Genomic DNA, 17770 nt, shown 5'->3' with positions numbered 1-17770 from the left:
GGGGTGTCCATGCTGACTGCAACATTTTGGATGTAAATATTATTGGAAATTAACCAACATAAAAGAATATTGTAAGGTTTTCTTTTATACTCTGGTGTGTATTTTTTATAGGAGGTTTGGGATTTTCATCTATGCTAGAGGTTAGTAGCAACTTAAATAATAATCAACCCACATGTGTGCATGTGCCCATCTAGGCGGAATCTCTCCTGTACATTAATACACATTTTTTCACATTCACATACAACATTCAGAAACAGAGTCCTAAAAAATACCTGGTACAAAGCTCCCCTGGACAGCTTCCTTATATGCCCACCACTCTTCATATGTCTTAGCTGGACTGAACTGTGCTGAGAGAACACAAGGTACGTATTAATATACATAACTTACACAACAGATATAGAAAAAAAAAAACAAGAGGGTTACTAACATGCAATACATAATCATACATTAGATTAATGAAAGATGATTTCTGATTGCTTGCTAAAAGCTACTGCACTTTACACATAAAACCCAATTCCAGTCTATTTTGTTTATTCAGGACAGTATGAGGGATTACTTGGTTTTTATTGCTTTGTCCCTATAGGGAAGAACTCTTCAAAAGGGACACATGCAGAGTATGCTATATGGTGTGAAGAGGGTGAGAAATGTACATTTTTTATTGCCATCGTGTCACCTTTGAGGAGATTTCCTGTTCTTTCTTTCCTGTTATGGTGTCAGGGTGTCAGTGGCACAAAAAGTGAGGAAATCTTTAAAATGGGGTCACAGGCACCAATAAAAATCTGACAAAGGCTCTAATCCTCCCATCTCTATCCAAAACCTAGATAACATTTTAGCTGGGGTTGAACTAATACGTACTTACAGTGAATTATATATTTAAAACTATACATTTTATTTTTTGTCAATTATTTGAATTGTATTAACCCAATTTAATAAATGAAAAAATAAGAAAAATCATATAAATACTCTACGGATCGTCATTCAGTGTAATATTTTGACTTCCACGCTTTGTGCACATGTTCATACATCATGTTAAACACTAGCTGGTCTTAATAATCTTGCTTAGTAATATATACACACATATATGAAGTCAATATATACAGGTTAGTTTTTCAGTAACATTTTGAAAACTCACTACCTTGTCCAGCAAAAGTGCACAAAAACATGTTCGGAGTTAAAAGGAACTGCTCAGTTTTTTTTTAACTACATACAGAAAAGTGGGTTTTTTTGAGAGGTATAACATCAAAACTTGATTTGATCAATATATAAAAGAATTTCTATTGTACATATATTCGATATAACGGTAAAAATATGTATACATTTCATTGCGGTACAGTCTAAGTCAATAACATCTTGTACATGATTAAAAACCAGTTGCATCCTAGCTCCAATTCATCTTGTTAGTCATACATATTTGATTGGGAAATCCATATATCCAGTCCCTACGCGTTTCGCATACTGCTTCCTCAGGGGACCATGGATCTATCTAATACAAAATTATTTGGTCTTCAATAGGTTCGTCTAGGTAATGCAATACATAAACCCATTCTAAGATTCCCACACCGGAAGGATTGTGCTCTTGGCGGCTCTGCCGGACAGAGGGACACCCGTCACCATCATCACCCCTACACCCAGTCACCTCTCACTTACCACCCAGTGGGATTTATGGATGCGAGCAGGATTGCCCAGACCGATTGTGGACAGGGATAGTAAAATCCCAAAGTGACCACTACGTCCGGGGGTCAGTAAAGGGGACCCTGGGGCCACAAGGGAGGACGCTTCAGGATCGAACAGTTTTTGGAGGGTCGCCTGTACTGAAAAATTAATTGCGCTATTAGGTTTATGTGTAGAAAACCATGCATCCTGCCGTGCATGTTTACATTCACAAATATGTGTGTATGTGTATTCATATTTTGTAGGTACCATGTGGATAAATACCCCAAGATAACCTTTCATTTTCCTATCTCCCCTAGTGGACCCATATACCTTCCCTATAGACATGTATTTTTCTCTCTAATGTTGTCCCCATCACTAAGAGAAACCTCCTGATAAGAGTGAATATAAATAAAATTATATAGATCAAAAATGTATGTGAAAATATATGTATTAGAAGAGAAAATAAATTACAGTGATTAATTCTGTGTGAAGGTTAGTAAATAGGGGAAAGGGTATATACCCCTTTCAGTGTTCCCTCCATGTACATTTGTATTTGATACTGTAAGTGTATATTGACAAAAAATGATCATAATAGTGAGTTCAAGTGAACAAATAGCCTAAGTGTGGGTGGAACATGCACCTATTTTTTTTTTTAGTATGTTGGTCAGGGCTGGTAGTCTTCTGCACAGGTTAAAGATAAGGTGTGTGCCCCACGTCCAAGACAGCAAACCTTACCGTAAACCTTAAACACACATACCGAGTTCACATTAACCCTGACACTTAACCCTTATACTTTACCTCTCCCACAGCACATAACCTAACCCTTTAAAACAAGCCCTCACTTACCCATTTAGCTACAGGCTGTACTGCGCTCATTTCACTCTCCTTGTCAGAACTCATGCTCTATGCTTACAATGGCAATTAGAAGGTTGGAAGGCAGCCAAGTTACTACTGGGAGGGGGAAGCAGAATTAGATGAGTTGCTTAGAGAATGATTTAAACAACTTCAGTGCTTTTTTGTATACTTTAAGAAGGAATTGCTTCATGGTGCCTGCAGCTACAGAGATCAATGAGGGTTAGTTGTAACCAGGCCACTGAACACTGAACATTAACATTTCACCTAACCTTAACCCTTAACCTAACACAGAGACTGACCTATGATGACCTATGACTTGAATCCTGAAATGCAACCAAACACACAAACGTTTAACCTTAACTCTCAAATAGGCATGAGCAAAATTGAGATTTTGTTTTGCTTTATTAAAATTTGGGGGAAATTAGGACATTTCAGAAAAATAAACCCAAACCTTTTTGGGCTTTCCTTCTCCTTTGGGTCACAAGAGTACATTTTCTAAAGTCCTCCAGGGACTCAAAGTCAGCATATAATGGCTACTGGCTGCTTTTTGCTAACAGCACAGAGCCATGATGGGAAAGATACCGACCGGTTTTCATGGCAGATATAGAACATAAGGTTGTATCAACTGCTAACCTGGGAGGAAAGATATTAATACACTGTCAATTCAGAGCTATCCACAGCCGTACTCTTTTACAACCACAAGATGTCCTCAATTTTTCTGGGTTGAATGATGACCAACATCATTCAATCCACTTCCTCTGAGCCCAGGCTGTCATGTAACTGCCTCCAGCCTGTGACGCACAGTCGATGTGTCCAGGGAGAGTAATTGATTTCAAACTGCATGTAATCATATCACATACAATTACATACAGTATGCTAGTGTTCTGCCACTTTCCAAAGCGACTGCTGTCACCCGGTCATTAACTTAACGATAATAAACAACAGATTAGGAAAACACAATTTGCTGACGCAGGAATCCCTAATTGCACCTAAAGATATACGGTAGGTGTGAATGGGGACTTAAAATAAATGCAGCTCAGAGATGAGCTCACCTTTGTCACTCTGTATTTTCTTTTTATCAGCATGCTTCTTGTCAGCACATGAACTTGTGCCGCTTATTCCTCTCACACTTAAATTCTGCTATACAGGAACTGCAAAAGGCCAATACTAGGTACTTGCATTGTCTGTATTTAAAACATGTAATAATGTATTAATAATTACTGAGCTGCATCTGTGTCTTTGATAGCTGCCTAGAGTTTAGCTCTAAAAAAACACTGGTGATTTGGTGGTGTGGTCATTTGCTTACCTAGTCACAATTTAGACCTCTGATCAGTGTATTGGAAAATTTTAATCACATCTAAATGGCCAGGTGGGAAAATGTACATTAAAGTAGAATAATGGCACTGATGAGGCCCATTAAGGGAGACATGGGGCAAGTATAATTTTGCCTTTATAATATAGATAATATTTTTTGAATATTACGTTTGAAAGTCAAATAGCATGGGATTGAATGGTCAATGTCACTGTCATTAAATTTTTTACAATGACTGACACTGAAGTTTTGATTGATTGCTATTCTATCAGAAAAATGCAAGTGTCCATTGTGTCCAACTTAAACATGCACCTTACAAAACTGAAGCTGATTAAGTCAGGCAAAAACATATAAAATATGGCCCAATAATATGACATGAGTATATGTTTTTTTTTTGTAAACCACACAATTAGTCTAGTTTCCAACCTATGTTTTCATAAATACCCCTTGGGACATATTTTCTCATTTTGAAAAAAGAAAAAAAAATATGGTTTAAGGTATCTTTATGACTGAATTTCCCATTTGTGTAGCATGCTAATGCTACTTTAAGATGTTTCTTATGAAAAAGTCGACTAACTGTGCAACATAGAAATGCTAGGTAAATGTGTTTTTTATGCTCTTGATGATTAAAATACTGTACATGCATATCAAATAAGTGGTTTTTACAAAGTAATGTTGTGCAGTAGTGAAAATGATTTTAGTGGCTTTTCTGTTTGTTTTTTCTTAATAAAATGTTTTTGTTTCTTGAGTAAAAATCTCTGCTAAATTACTGTTAAAGTGTATCTGAATCCAAAAAGTGATGCAATGCCATAGGGACCATCTAGAAATGCAGAAAAAACATATAAACAGCGCTCTCGGATGGGCAACAAATTAGCTTAGAGGCGTGTGTGCAGCCCTGGGAAACAGGAGGAGAACCTGTGGATTGTGAATATTCAAAAAACCAAGGATCATCTAGAAATGGTAATTGTGCCTAAGCAGTACCCTTAAGAAATTACCCTACATTTTGAATTTCTCTTGAAAAACAGCAGAGTGCATCCATATGCATGCAATTAGCGTGTGTCCCTCACATCTTGAGTCACCTTGTGCCCTGAGACCCATAGCTGTACAGTATATCTGCAAGGTGAGATAATCTAAGGGACTGTGCCTTTGAGGGTTAGTGTCATTAGATTTAGGATGAGATTTGGTTATGTCACTACTGTGCTGCACAGTATTCTTCTTGCTGCAGAGGAAGCTGTACTTGAGGACCTACAGTACAAGGATCTCCCTGCTTCTGCTTCTTTGATTCTGTGGATCTGTGTTACCATTCCTCCCCCGCTTTCACAGCTCAGGTCCTCTTTAATCATCATATTTGTGTTTTACAGACATCAGACAGTGTTCCCCTATTTTGACTATATACACTGAGTGGCCAGTTTATTATGACCACCTGACGTTTGTAGGGAAATTAGCTATAATTAGCTATAATTTCGCGCTGAAGTTGCTAGAGGGCCAGACAATTATAAATAGAGAAGCAGGTTGTTTACAACGACAGTAGAAGTGATTTTTTGCTGAAGATATGGGTAAACAACGCGATTTAACAGCCTTTGAGCGTGGGATGATTGTTGGCGCGAGCCATGGAACGAGTATCAGCAAAACAGCAGAATTCGTTAAATGTTCAAGAGGTGCTCATTGTTAAAGTGTTTAAAGACTGGACTGTCAGCCGAAAATATGGGTCTGGACGTGTGAATTGTGGCCGTCAGCGACTAGTCAGTGTTAGGGCAGAACGGAGAGTGGCAAGACTAGTACAAGACAACAGAAGGGCAACAGTGGCATGTCAGATTCCTCACATCACCTTTCAACATCTCGTGGAGTCAGGAGGCGGCCCAAAGAAGTCATCTCGTGGCCCAATGAAGTACTGATGGGGTGGTCATAATAATCTGGCCACTCAGTGTACAGTGCAACCCAGTGATAGCAAACACCAAATACAGAGGTTTCTCAGGGGGAATATCAATTAGATCGATTGGATTTTCCTGATTACCATTGGTTTCCCCACTGACATAGGCTGAATATGTCTGCTAAGATCTCCATAGGCAAAAACATGCATGTGTGCCTTAAGCAAATATATATATATATTTGCCATGATCTTTCTTTGAAATGAATGTTCAGCAGCCACATTTTGCATAATCGCACACTGTTATTATTGAAGGCTGTTCTTACAGTACCTCCCAGAATCTGTTTATGCACAGGCAGGGCATTACCTGTCCTGGTCTGTTGTGTGGGCACACGCAACCTTGTGGTCTTTTGGCTATGGCTGGTGGTCTTAATAAGGGCAAGGGTGCATTGGCATGTGTGAGTGTCAGGGACCCAGGGGGGCTGTTCCTTGTCAGGTTCGCAGGTGCGGGCATCGGGCCCGGGTAGCTCCTCCTCCTCCCCCATGCGGGGCACCTGGCGCTGGTGTGGCCAGTGCGCATGCGTACCATGCAGGCGCTCTTTGATGACCCCCTGTGTGCCTTCACCGCTAGGGGCACTCTCCGTTCCCTTCGGCAAGGAAGGCGTCCAGTGGAAGACTACATTACAGAGTTCCGGGAGGTCGCCCCAGATACCGGACTCAATGAAGTGGCCCTTATCGACCAGTTCCGTATCGGTCTGTCAGACCAGCTAAAAAGACGAGCTCGCCCGTATTGGGGTTCCGGAGGTTTTGGAGGGGCTGATGAGCACGGTTACCCAACTGGACCGCCGTTTCCGGGAAAGGAGGATGGAGAGGCAACACGCTCTGCCCCCTCCCGCACAGCGATCCGACCCTCTTCCGCTGCCAGTCCTCGTGCCATCCTCCACAGTCGGGGACCTAGCCCCTGAAGAACCGATGCAGATCGGAGTAGTCAGGGGTCCGCTCTCCGTGGTCGAGAGGTCCAGAAGGCGGACTCTCAATCTCTGCCTCTACTGTGCCAAACCCGGTCATATGACAGGGAGAGACTGCCCCATCAAACCACCTACAGGTAGGACTGTCAGTTCAGCTGTGTTCCTGAACATGCTTGTATACAACGGTTCTTCACATCTAACCCTATGTGTTTCCCTACAGCTGAACGGAACTGGCCTTGAACTTGCGGCCCTGATCGATTCGGGCGCAAGCAGCTGTTTTTTTGATCTCGAGCTTGCCAATCAGCTGGGACTACCTTTGCACACCTGTCCCGACTCCACATGGTGGACGGCAGTACATTGAAAACCAGACCTGTCTCCATGGAATCGCACCCTATTGCCCTATCCATTGGTCGCCACCACTGTGAGGAGATCGTATGGGACATCGTACCCTCTCCCCTGTTTCCGATTATCCTGGGCATCCCATGGCTTCGGAAGCACAATCCCCAAATAGACTGAGCCATGGGACGCGCCACATTTCAGTCCTCCTACTGTGTCTCCCACTGCATCTCCTCTGCTCCTGGCTCTCTGTTGGCCCTGGCCTCCTCTCCTCAGGTATTGCCCACCAAACGGGGAATACGCGGATGTCTTCGAAAAAGCAGGGGCAGACGCCTTACCTCCCCACAGACCCTACGACTGCCCCATTGATCTGCTTCCTGGGGCCTAATGCTCTTTCCCGTCTTCACGACTCCGATCCGCTCCTTTGGAGTGCGTGCATAGACGGTTCTGGTGGCCTTCTCTAGCGGTGGACGTACGGTCCTTTGTGGGCTCATGAACTGTCTGCGCCATGCACAAAAGACCCAACACCCGGCCGGTCGGCCTGCTACAACCTCTACCCGTGGCAACGGTGCCCTGGAGGGACCTCGCCATGGACTTCGTGGTGGACTTACCTCCTTCACAGGGCCACACTACGATCATGGTCGTAGTGGAAAGATGCACCAAGATGGCCCATTTTATCCCGACTGCCGGCCTTCCAACGGCCCAACGCACCTCAAAGTTGTTTCTACAGCACGTGTTCTGCCTACATGGACTCCCCTCCTCTATTGTGTCTGATCGAGGTTCACAGTTCACCTCCCGTTTTTGGAGCCAATTTTGCCGCTGCCTCCACATCCACATCACCCGCAACCTGTCCTCTGGTTATCATCCCCAGTCCAACGGCCAGACGGAGAGGACAAACCAGACTATGGAGCAGTACCTCCGCTGCTATTCGTCCTACCTGCAGGACGTCTGGATGGACCTTCTCCCTCTAGCAGAACATGCGTACAACCAACAGCAGCATGCCTCTACGGGACTCTCCTCCTTTTTTGCGAATTACGGGTACCACACGTTGACGCTCCCAGACCTCCCTGTGGACATTCCTGTACCTGAGGTGGCACAACGCCTCCGCCGTCTCCGGGGCCTGCTACGTACCCTAGTGCAGAAGCTCCGCACTACTCAGCAACAACAAAAGGCTCAGGCCGATCGGAGTGGGGACCGGGTATGGCTATCCTCCCAGCACCTCAAACAAACCTGCCCGTCGAAGAAATTGGGCCCTCGCTATTTAGGGCCGTTTACCATCTCCGCAATGGTGAACGATGTCGCGGTGAAGCTGAGCCTGCCTGCCTCATTTAACATCCATCCGGTGTTCCATGTGTCACTACTAAAACCCTACCGTGCCAACACCCTTGCGAGCAGAGTTCCGGTGCCTCCTGCTCCCATTCAGGTGGATAACGGTGATGAATACGAGGTCCAGGGGATCCTGGACTCCCGCAGGCGCCGTGGAGTCTTGGAATACCTTGTCCACTGGAAGGGGTATGGGCCTGAGGAGCGTTCCTGGGAGCCAGCAGGTAACCTTCATGCGGACGTCAAAGTCCGCGCATTCCACCGGGCTCACCCTGATCGGCCATCCCAGGTTCGCGTCCGACGGCCGCTCCTTGGTGGGGGGCTCTGTCAGGGACCCATGGGGGCTGTTCCTTGTCAGGTTCGCAGGCGCGGGCATCGGGCACGGGTAGCTCCTCCTCCTCCCCCTGGCAGGGCATCTACTCCTGTGAACCCGTTATTCGATCTGATTTCCCGGCTACCGACCCTTTTGCTTGACCCTTCGACTACGAATTCTGCTGCCCGCCATGACCCGGAACTGGACCTGACTCCCCGATTGGATTATCCTTTTGTACTGCGATTTTTGAACTTTGTTCGTCCCTGCCAAGGGGTTCCACACCTGGCCCATTACTCCAGCCCTGACAGTGAGTGCATTAGTGCACCTGTGTTGGCGTGTAGCTCAGGGGCGGAACTACCGGCAGTGCAGCCAGTGCGGGGACACAAGGCAGTTGAGGGGCCCACTGAGGTCTGGTCCCCAACTTCTGCCTGTCTGTAGGGAGGGACACCAGCAGGGGGACTGAGCTGGTGCCCTTTGAAAATGGCCGCTGCAGCGGCGATCACTCTTCTCATTGAGAAGAGAGAGCTGAGAAGAGTGATCGCCGCTCTCGATCAGTGAAGCCCGCACACAGTAGTGACAGCTGTCACTTTCACGGACGTAGACAAGGGGAGGATAGGGGGGTTCAACCCCCCCCCAGAGTGTCCTAGCTGTGGCATAGCGAGGGGGGGCACAGGGGGGCACGTGCCCCCTGGGCTTTAAATCAGAAATGGGCATGGAACAAGCCATTCTAAAGGGATGTCGGGGATGTCCTGTTTGCTAAAATATCGGTGACAATGTTTTTCAGTGACGCGGATGTTTTATCAAACAGGACATCCCCGGCATCCCTTCAGTCATGCAATTGCTTTGCCTGGCTCTGGATGCTCTGTACATGCCTCAGTGCGGGCTCTGCCTTTCCAGTGACCAGGAGCAGAAGGGCTGCAGGAGACAGAGCGGGCAATCAGGTAGCAGGGGCCACCATCAGAGGGGGATGGCCGATACTCATGTGAGGGTCCTGGGGGGCCTGGGACCCTTACATGGGTATCGGCAGTACAGATGACACATGAGGTGGAGGCGGCTGGGCCGGGCCCCCCCAGTGCCGGGCTGCATCAGAGGAGGCCGGGCCCCAGCAGCGGCGGAGGAGGCCAGGCCCCAGCTGCTCCAGGATAATTGCAAGAGATGGCGACGGGCACCCGGCAGTGAGGAGAGAGCTGGTGGGAGGAGAAATCACATCAGCCTGCAGGCACACTGTGGGGCAGTGCTGGGGCCTCGGCCAGGAGGAACGAGCAGCAGACACTGGATTTCAGAGCCCACCACCAGAGGTAGTTTGGGGATGTTTCAAACGCATTTATTGTACACTCTATTTCTATTATTATTACACTGTAATATATAATGAGATTATTATACAAGTCAACATATTGCAGAATCAGTGGTCAGAGTCCTGAGCTTGTTTTTCTGCTCCCAGGTGGCCATTGCAGGCTTTCAGGTGGTCAGTTGGCCAGTATGGGCATTGTAAGACCCAGGGGGGGGGCAAAAAAAATCTTGCACCAGGGCCCTTTGATCCTTAGGTCCGCCACTGGTGTAGCTAGCATGCATTCCCAACACTGGGCATGCCTGCTGCCTTAGAAGGTATGGTAAACCCTTTTCTTTCTGGTGGCTGAAGCTTTGTCTTCTGGACAGCTACCCTAGAGTGCTAGAGATATATAACATTGAATCTGTTGCCTGTTTGATCTGACTACTTTTCTGCTTGCTTGCCTGTTACTGACTTGGATTAATCTAATTACTCTCTTGCCTGTCGTCTGCTGTCTGTCATGATCTCTACCTGGACCTGAATACTTGAATACTCTCTTGCTTGTTGAACTGTGAACAGTCTCTGCACTGTAGCTTTTCCATACATGACAACCCCTTGGTAGGGTGATCCTGGGGGCCATGACCTAGTGTCAGTTTGCAGCAAAGAAAACCAGGACCACTAGAGTTCTCTGCCCATCTCCACCAAGGCTGCCATCAGGGGGGTACGTCCGATACTCATGTAAGGGGCCCAGGCAGCCTGGGGGCCCGTCCGGGACCCTTACCTGAGTATCGGCCGACAGTGAAAAGAGAGGAGGCAGCCAGGCCCCCGCAGCGCCGGAGGAGGCCTGGATCTAGCAGTGCAGGGCCCCAGCATTGGCGATCCAGCAGCTTCGAGACAGGCTGGGGCCCCATCAGCACCGCTGCTAGTCTGATGTGGGACCGGACGGAAGTGACATTACTTCCAGTCTGGCAGCAGAGTAGGCCAGGTGTACAGGCACCAGGAGCAGGTAAGAGGAGCTGGGAAGGAGGGAGAGAGGGGGATGAAGCCCTGACCAGCCCACCTGAGACCCCTGCAGAGCCCACCGTAGAGAGTAAGCATCACTAATGGTATATTGCGCTGTATAATGTACCATCAGCTATAGAGGAATACAAATCCCAGCAATACATTATACACTGTATGTATAATGTATTGCTAGGATGTGTTGTATTCTAAAGCCATGTAAGGGGCCCCAAAATTTCTGATGGCTACCCTGATCTCCACCATTAGGATCTCTGGATAAGACCAATTGTCACTTAGTTTGTGCGCCTTAGCTGAGCCTGTACCACCTGTTTGGGGGCAACGTAACAACTGAAAGTAGCTAAAAGTGTATCTAAAGGCTGTTTGTAATAGTTTTGGACAAAGTGTGGATGGGTTAAAGATAAGTTTTGCAACTGAACAATGTTCTGTCTACTCTGAATGATAATAGATGCATAACACAATTTAGAGGTACAGGTAATCGTTAGTGCAACTTTAGTCAGGCTTCAGTTCAGGGCTGTATGCAAGGACCATGTTCCTTATATGGTCTTAGGAAATCAGCAATTAACACATGATGACAGTAACCAGGATTAGAGTACTAATATCACTTAAGTGTGTATTGACTTTGAGTAACATGTTGGCTTCTTACATCTTTAAAGAGATTCCATTAGTGAGGTTCCCTTGCCCTTGCTGTCTCTAACGGGGAGCATGACACACCCTTGTGATGTTCATACAGCACAGATACTGGGCATTCACACGTTGGCCACCCTGTCAGCTATTTGTGCAAATATTAGGCTCTTTGAGTTTCTCTTCTTGGATGCTACAGGGCATGTATATTTTTAATGGCTAGAGTGAACATAGACAGAAGGGTGTAAATAGAGCTGCATCCTATATACATGTTCTGCTCCAAGTTGCCTCTTGCCCGATCTTACAGTGAAGGGCTAGAAACAGATCCTCAAATGATGACCTGAAGAGACAAGTAACATAAGGAGCAGTCGTGGAGGTTATTATACCCCTGTGCATCATTAGAGGTGAGAGTGACGTTAATTGAAAGATATAGAGATGCAATAAGGTGATTAAAATGATTGAGTCGAGAAGTGCAGGGACTGACTTGCAGAAAAGAGCTTGAAAGAAAGAGTAAGTAAAGCAGCTGATAGCAAGCGAAACTAAGCAGACAAGGTTGCAAGACCTAAAAGAATGTGACAAAGTTGAATAGTAAAGAGACGTGACAGAACAGGCACTGAGCATGGAGCCAGAGAGCTTCAGAAAGAAAGGATATACAGAGCGTGGCACTGGAATCAAGTGAGGTTGTTGCCCAAATCCTTTTACTGCTGGAAAACTGTGTACAGCTCACTATCTTTTTACTCAAACATACAGAGAACTTCAGCACAAAAGTACTACTTTGACTTATGTAAAGCAGTGTCTTACCATTCTATAAGATATATCTATTCCTAATATGAAGATTTGAAATTTTGGTTAGTATTTGTTAGGGATGCACCAATACTGTTTTTTCAGTATCGAGTACCAATATTTTATACTGGTGCCATGTGCCCTAATTATGAGGAAGTCAGGTGGTAGGGCATGAGGTGCCATTCAGCTTCCTGACAAACCAGGGAAGTGAAGCTGGCTTCCTAGCCTATCAGGAAGCCTAGAGGCATGTCACGACCCATCTCCCAGCTTCCAGATTGGCGAGAAAGCCAGCTTCACTTGTTGCTAGGCCGCCTGGCTTCCTGGCAAATCAGGAAGCCAGGCGGCGGGTCATGAGGTGCTGTCCGGCTTCCTGATTGGTAAGGAAGCCAGGCTGCCTACCAAGTAGTGAAGCTGGCTTTCTAGGCAACAAGGAAGCCAGGTGACACATCATGACCCGCCTCCCGGCTTTCTGATTGGAATAGAAGCCGGCTCCATGCTCCCTTGGCACTGCCGGTCAGAGGGAGATATTCCTCTGGCTGGAATTTTCGGTATTGGAGGTAAGTATCGGTGCATTTGGGGGAGGACCAGTACTCGCCTAAATACTCGGTATCGGCACCAGGGTCAGATTAACAAAGGGGCCCTTGGAGCTCCCGCTCCAGGCCCACCCCTGCAGATAGGCCCAGCTGAGCCGATCGGACCTGAATCGCAGAGGGCCCTATGCGAATCACAGCCCAGATAGCAAGCAATTGAGCTGCAAGTTTGAAAATTACTTACTAAACTATTGCAGACTTGCCAAGCTTCACAATTTTGCAAGTCTGCTTTGCAAGTCTCTAGACCAGCGAGCTTGCAGAGCTCTTGCTAAGACCTGCAGGACTCTTGCTGTAGACTTGCCAAGCAAATTTGCTACAAATTCAAAAAGTGTCAACTAGAACTTGTGCTGCAAGTGTTCTGCAAGTCTACAACTTGCCAGGAATATGTGCAGCAAGTTAACAAAATTACAATTTCACCCTGCCACAAGTTTGTAGCAAGTTATCCTTGCTATCTGGGAGCCAGTTCGATGGCAGCCATGGCCCTCTAGTCAGGCATATCAGAGGGCCTCAAATATTTATTAAGAACAGTGTCCACAGGAGCAAGCATAATCATAAACCGGAACAAGCCAGAGTCAGGAGCCGGAGTGGGTATTCATCCAAGCCAGATCAGCGTCGTCAGGAACAAGCCAGGAGCCAGGAAATAAGCGTTGTCAGGAACAAGCCAGAAGCAGGAGCCAGAGAAGAACGTCAGCCAGGATCGGGTCATACACAGAATCAGGATACTAGAGCGGCAGGAATGCACTAGCAGGAAGACCACGCAAGGGCAAGGTCAGACTGGACTGGACTGGTTTATATATAGTGAGTGGGGTGACATCATCAATCAGAGACAGGAAACTCCCACCTGACTCTCTCAGATGATGCTCTCCTGCCAGGCCATAAGCGGCAGCCTGGGAGTAGTGAGCAACGTTCCAGAGTCTGCTTAGGCGAAGAAGGAAACACAGGTGAGTAAAATGGCAGCCAAGCCAGAATGCTACAAACCAGTAAAGTCAGGGTGGAACCCTGACAGAGCCCCACTGGCTATCTGCAGCCCGCACTTGCCCCCTTAGACCTCACACTGGCCCCCTGAGAGCTGCATTGGCCATCTAAGAACCTGACCAGCCTCCTGAGAACCTGCACAACCCTCCTAAACCCTGCACAGCTCTCCTGAAACCCTGGAGACATCAGGCCGCGAACCCCGAGCAACATGGAATATGTAGCTTCATATTGTTCTGTATTGCTGTATAAAGTATTGCTGGGATTTGTAGTCTTCTATAGCTGGTGGTATTCTGCATTTCTGTTTAACGTATTACTGGGATTTGTAGTGGCAGATCTGGCGCTCCACCACTGACTCCAAGCTGTAGAGTGACTACAAATCACAGCCCAGACAGGAGGAAGAGGGCCCTGGTGACCTTCGCCATTTCCATAAAAAGGACCACCAAAATCCTTAGCATCAGGCCCCTGATGCTCTTAATCCGGCCCTGATTGGCACCGATGCGAATACTAGTATAGGTATCGGTGCATCCCTTGTATTTGTTGTACTTTTGTTTTGGTTAGTAAAACTAGAGGAAGTTGTAAATAAGTCCACAACAGCTGATACACTGTACAGTATGTTGTAATGATTTATTTGCCACTTGGTCTCTCTTGAGGCGGTAAATAGGCATGCATAAGTGTTTTTGCAATAAAATAAGGGAAATTGACATTTATCCTTATGTGAAGAATGCCTTTTTAAAACTAAAACAATTTTTTCACAAGGGGGAGGCCTTCACTTTTGCCTAGTGAGGAGAGTCAACCTGGGTGAGAGCTAAGGAGTGGATATTTTGGGAGGCAGATACTTCCCCTACACCCCTTGGTGAGAGAGAGAGCGAGAGAGAAATCTGGAGCAGAGAAAGAAACGCTATCTGTATGTGTGGCGTCTGAGACCACCAAAACGCAAAAGGTGAAACATTGTTGTGGACTTTTAATTTGCATATTTCTATTTCTGCTGAAAAAAGCCTGTTGTTTTGCCATCCTGCTGAAGGAAGCTCTTTGTTTTGTTGGCCGTGGAAGGAATAAAAACTGTTCTTTTTAACAAGATTGTGTCACAAACACCTGTTTTCCCCTGGGGTGGTAAGGAATGCAGACAGATTGAGGGGTGCCGGCCAGTCGGATGTCCTGGGAGAAATCTGCACAGGCTTTGCTTACAACAGGAAAAGAAATGGAGGAGCTAGTTAAGCACTTTGTACAAGCCACAGTGGCACAACAGCAGATCAGTGCACAGGGACAGTCCCACCTTGAACAAGCAATGGTGCATGCCCACGCCAATCGTTTGTTGGCTGAGCAGATAATGGCGTTGCAAAAAACAGTGACGCAGCAGGTTGGCAGAGTCTAGGAGGACATCAAAATGCCAATTAATCCTTGGAAGGCTTTGTAGCAGGCATTGCAAAAGATGACCACAGCGGACAGTGTGGAGGCCTATCTTACTCTTACTTGTTTGAGCGGGTTGCCCTGGACCGCTTTGTGCACAGCCTCCCAAGGGACTGTACTGTTGGGTGGCCCAGTCAGAACCCCAAACCCTGAATGAGATGGCCACGGTAGTAGAGCGACACAGCTGTGGTGAGGGTTTGTCGGGGAATCCTGCACCAATAAGAGAGGTGCGCCCTGGGACCAAGATGTCAGCAGATGTCTGCACTGTGTCTGCCTGGGTGCCCACTATTTCTACTAAAAGCACCATGGCACCTTACCCTCTAGTTAACTTGTTGCTTGAAAAAGGACCCTGCGAGATTCGTTGTTGGACCTGCCACCAACTGGGTCATCTGGCAGCTCAGTGCTCAAAGCGAGAGGAGCCAATGGATTGTGACACGAGACGGCGCTGATTCCTGTATGCCTTTGCGACCTGTGTGTCCAAAAATGAGAAACTACACGAGAAAGTGGTGTGGGTTAATGGTAGGAAGGTTGTTGCCCTCTTTGACTATGGGAGTGTCGTTACCCTGCTTTGAGCGGACAAACTGCAGGGAACGCCGATCCATCAAGAACATGTGTGCGTCATACGTGTGCATGGTGATGTCAAAAGCTACCCTGTGGCACTTGTAACCCTGTCTACCACAGTGAGAACTGATATGCTCAAAGTCAGGGTGATGCCGGGGTTGCAACATGACCTGCTGATCAGACGTGACACTTCACTGTTTTGGGACTTACATGAACAAAAGGCAAAGGGTACAGAATACTTCCCTAATAGAGAGAATGACATGCCTGACCCTGGTCCTTTAGAAGTGTTTGCAGGGTTAGAAGTGGAGGCCTCTTCCTCTGAGCCAGACCTTGCTGATCTAGAGGTTTCTTGGGAAGATTTTATGGGTGCTTAGATGAGGAACCCCAGTCTTCCCAGCCAAGGACCAGGTCACTGTGTTAAATGGCAAAGCCCAGCAACTTGGGGCAGAAGAAAGGTTCCCACATTTGACTGTAAACGGTGATCTACTATACTGAGTGATTAAAGAGAAAGGTGAAGTGGTAGAACAAATGGTGGTACCTCAGCCTTTTAGGCACACAGTGTTACAGTTAGCTTATGCCAATGTGCATGGGGGTCATCTTGGGGCAGTTAAAACTCAGGAACTGGTTTTACAAAGGTTTTTTTGGCCTGGAGAGTACCAGGAAATTAAGGACTTCTATGAGTCTTGTTCGACTTGTCAAAAACCTGCCCCAACACCCCATTTTCAGAGTCCTTTTGGTGTCACTTCTGGTTATTGAAGTGCTTTCTGAACGCATAGACATGGACTTGGTGGCCCCCTTAGTCAAGTCGGCTAGCGAACACCAATACATCTTAGTTGACCTTTTCTATGCCACCAGGTATACCAAAGTGGTCCCTTTAAGAAACACCTCTTCCAAGGGTATGAAAAGAACTGTGTAAACGGTTTTGGATTAAACACTTGCGAGCTTCAGTATATCGTCCACAAACTGATGGCTTAGTGGAGCAGTTTGATAAAACCCTAAAGGAGATGCTTAAGAAAGTGGTTGAGAAATATGGCCGTGACTAGAAATTTTTACTGCCTCATTTATTGTTTGCCATATGAGAGGTACCCCAGGCCTCCGGAGGGTTCTCGTCCTTTGAATTAGTTTATGGAGGACCCCCAAATGGATAACTGGACATACTTAAGGAGATCAGGGATCAAAAAAACATGTCTTACTGAAGTGTGGTTGAGCACATTGCACAAATGCAGGACCGAATAGCGAATGTAATGCCCAGAGTCAAGGAGGATTTGCAGGCCGCACAGATGACTCAAAGTCGGTTGTATAACTGGTCCACAAAGGTCAAAGAGTTTCAACCTGGTGATCGGGTTCTGGTGTTAGTACCAAACGTGGAAAGGAAGTTCCTGGCAAAATGGTAAGGACCTTTTGAGATTGTTGGAAAAGGTCAACTATAAGGTCTTCCAGCCCTCCAAGAGAAAACACTACCAAATATATCATGTCAACTTAATCAAACCTTGGAAGAAAAGAGTGGCTTTGATGGTCCGGAAGGGCAGGAAAATCCTGACGCCCAGATAAAAAAGGTAAGAATAGCAGAAACCCTCTCACCTGTCCAAAAACAGGAATCCTAGGAGTTCTTGCCGAGAAACAGAGAAACGGTCTCAAACTTGCCGGGTTTGACAAATGTAACAGATCCTGGCGTTTGTGTAAACATTAACCTCTTGCCATCCACCCATTGTAAAAAAACAGGCAGACGGTGGATACTTCCTGGCCGGTGGACGTACATATACGTTCATTTCCCGCCGGGAATATAAACATCCGCTACCGGCTGTTACATACAAGCGTTCGGCCGGCTATCGCTTGTATGACCATGCACAGTGCCGCCCCCTTCTGCTGCCGTTTATTTCGGGCACCGCTGTCCCATCTGTGGGCCTGTGTCCCTCCCT

At 46.6% G+C, this 17770-nt stretch overlaps 1 protein-coding gene across 1 annotated transcript in view; it reads right to left on the bottom strand.

Annotated features, from left to right (window-relative positions):
- The window catches only part of LOC108785342 (carbonic anhydrase-related protein 10-like), a 341295-nt gene that overhangs the window by 195616 nt on the left and 127909 nt on the right, over positions 1 to 17770 (bottom strand). The window contains exon 2 of the mRNA XM_018554392.1: positions 273 to 347. Coding sequence (XP_018409894.1) covers positions 273 to 347 — 75 coding nt within the window. The remainder of the gene's footprint in view (positions 1 to 272; positions 348 to 17770) is intronic.

This window comes from Nanorana parkeri, unplaced genomic scaffold, assembly GCF_000935625.1.
Source record: "Nanorana parkeri isolate BGI_ZX_2015 unplaced genomic scaffold, ASM93562v1 scaffold156, whole genome shotgun sequence".
In the NCBI taxonomy this organism is placed as follows: domain Eukaryota; kingdom Metazoa; phylum Chordata; class Amphibia; order Anura; family Dicroglossidae; genus Nanorana; species Nanorana parkeri.
This window is presented reverse-complemented; position numbering and strand designations above follow the sequence as displayed.